The sequence below is a fragment of the Buceros rhinoceros genome, unplaced genomic scaffold (genome assembly GCF_000710305.1).
Source record: "Buceros rhinoceros silvestris isolate BGI_N320 unplaced genomic scaffold, ASM71030v1 scaffold43520, whole genome shotgun sequence".
Taxonomy (NCBI): domain Eukaryota; kingdom Metazoa; phylum Chordata; class Aves; order Bucerotiformes; family Bucerotidae; genus Buceros; species Buceros rhinoceros.
Genome location: NW_010392123.1, coordinates 7,446 through 8,997, shown reverse-complemented (window position 1 = coordinate 8,997; position 1,552 = coordinate 7,446). Strand labels below are relative to the sequence as shown.

Below are 1,552 nucleotides of genomic sequence, written 5' to 3'. Positions count from 1 at the left end.
TGTTGGGGCGGTGACAGGTGGGGGAAACCAGCCACAGGAATCTGCCGAGCTCCTCCAGCCGGGTGGGCGAGAGGGCTCCCTTTACAGCTGACCTGTCTCCCCTTCATGAGGATTTTCCAGGCCCCAAACCTGCGTTCCACTTCACGAAACTGGTGCCCTTGAGCTTTCCTGCTGCCATGGCTGTGGGAGTGCATCTCCGTGATGTGTCACCTTGCCTGCTTCACATTGTGGGGGGCAGAAGGGCAACACTCTCATGCCTGCATCCTTTTTTCACAGGCAGTTCATCTTTGTGGTGGCATTCACCACCTTTCTGATCAGCTGTGTTGATTATGATATCCTCTTTGCCAACAAAGCAGTAAATCACAGCCAGCATCCCAGTGAGCCCATTAAAGTGACTCTGCCAGATGCCTTCCTGCCTCCAAACATCTGCAGTGCAAGGTAGGACAGCGGAGGGCATGTTAGCCACCGCTCTTGCTTTCTCAGGCGCTCGGGATGCCTGCCTGGGCCTGTCTCCCGCTACTTGCCTCTTCTTGCTTGCAGAATCCAGGCAAACAGCTTCCTTATCTGCATCCTGGTGATAGCTGGGGTTTTCTGGATCCACCGACTCGTCAAATTTATCTACAACATTTGCTGCTACTGGGAGATTCACTCTTTCTACATCAATGCCCTCAAAATCCCGATGGTAAGTAGCTGGGCCAAGGGCTGTGTGGGCGGCCGCTGCGGGACATGGGAGGCATTTGCTGAGCACTGAGAAGCAGCTTGTCCTTGCTCCTCTCCGGAGCCAGCTTCTGCAGTAGACCCGTACTGAGCGCTCTTCCCTCTGCTCCATGAGGATACTTCCATACGTCTCCTTTCAGCCTGTACCGCAGCAGCCAGCTTAGTCCGTGATACACCCCCTGCCCAGCCTGTCTCGCTGCCTGCTGGCACGTGCCTCTGCCATCTGCCACCCATTATGTTTATTCTTCCGTGATGGCCTTTTCTGTGATACCTTCCAGCAGAGAAGGCATGAGCGAGGAGATCCTTGTACCTCTGCGGGTGGTGGACAATGACATCTTCATTGTTACTGGGGGGGAAACTGAGGCACAGAGCTACTCAGCTGGTGAAGATCCCACTGGAGATCGCTGTGCCAAAGGTGGGGGGTTGAGGCTTGCACATGTATCCTAGTCCAGAGCTCTTGCTCTGATGGGCACCGTCAGAAGGTGCGTGCACTTCGTTTGAAGGGAGACTGTGTCTTGAGATAGGTGGGGTGACCCAAGAGGCTTGGTTTGTCACCAGCTCCCTCTAGGGCACTGCTTAAGTCCCTATCCCTGCTTCATGTCTCCCTGCTGACTCCCAATGGCAGCTCTGGGAGAAACGGGAGCCTGGAGCTGTGTTTGTGCCTCCAAGGCAGCTGGTGTGCACTGGTCTAGGGCCAGAGGGCCCCAGGACAAGGTGTGGGTTTGCTTGCCACAGGCTGGGGCGGTGCAGGGAGCTGCCTCGTGTCTGGTGCTGTGTGTGCCCTGTCAGCGCCCCGTGTCCTACCCTAACCTGGCCGCTTGTCCCCTTCCAGTCC

At 56.3% G+C, this 1,552-nt stretch overlaps 1 protein-coding gene across 1 annotated transcript in view; it reads left to right on the top strand.

Moving 5' to 3' along the window:
- The window catches only part of ATG9A (autophagy related 9A), a 7,816-nt gene that overhangs the window by 1,436 nt on the left and 4,828 nt on the right, over nt 1-1,552 (top strand). The window contains exons 3-4 of the mRNA XM_010143933.1: nt 277-438; nt 541-682. Coding sequence (XP_010142235.1) covers nt 277-438; nt 541-682 — 304 coding nt within the window. The remainder of the gene's footprint in view (nt 1-276; nt 439-540; nt 683-1,552) is intronic.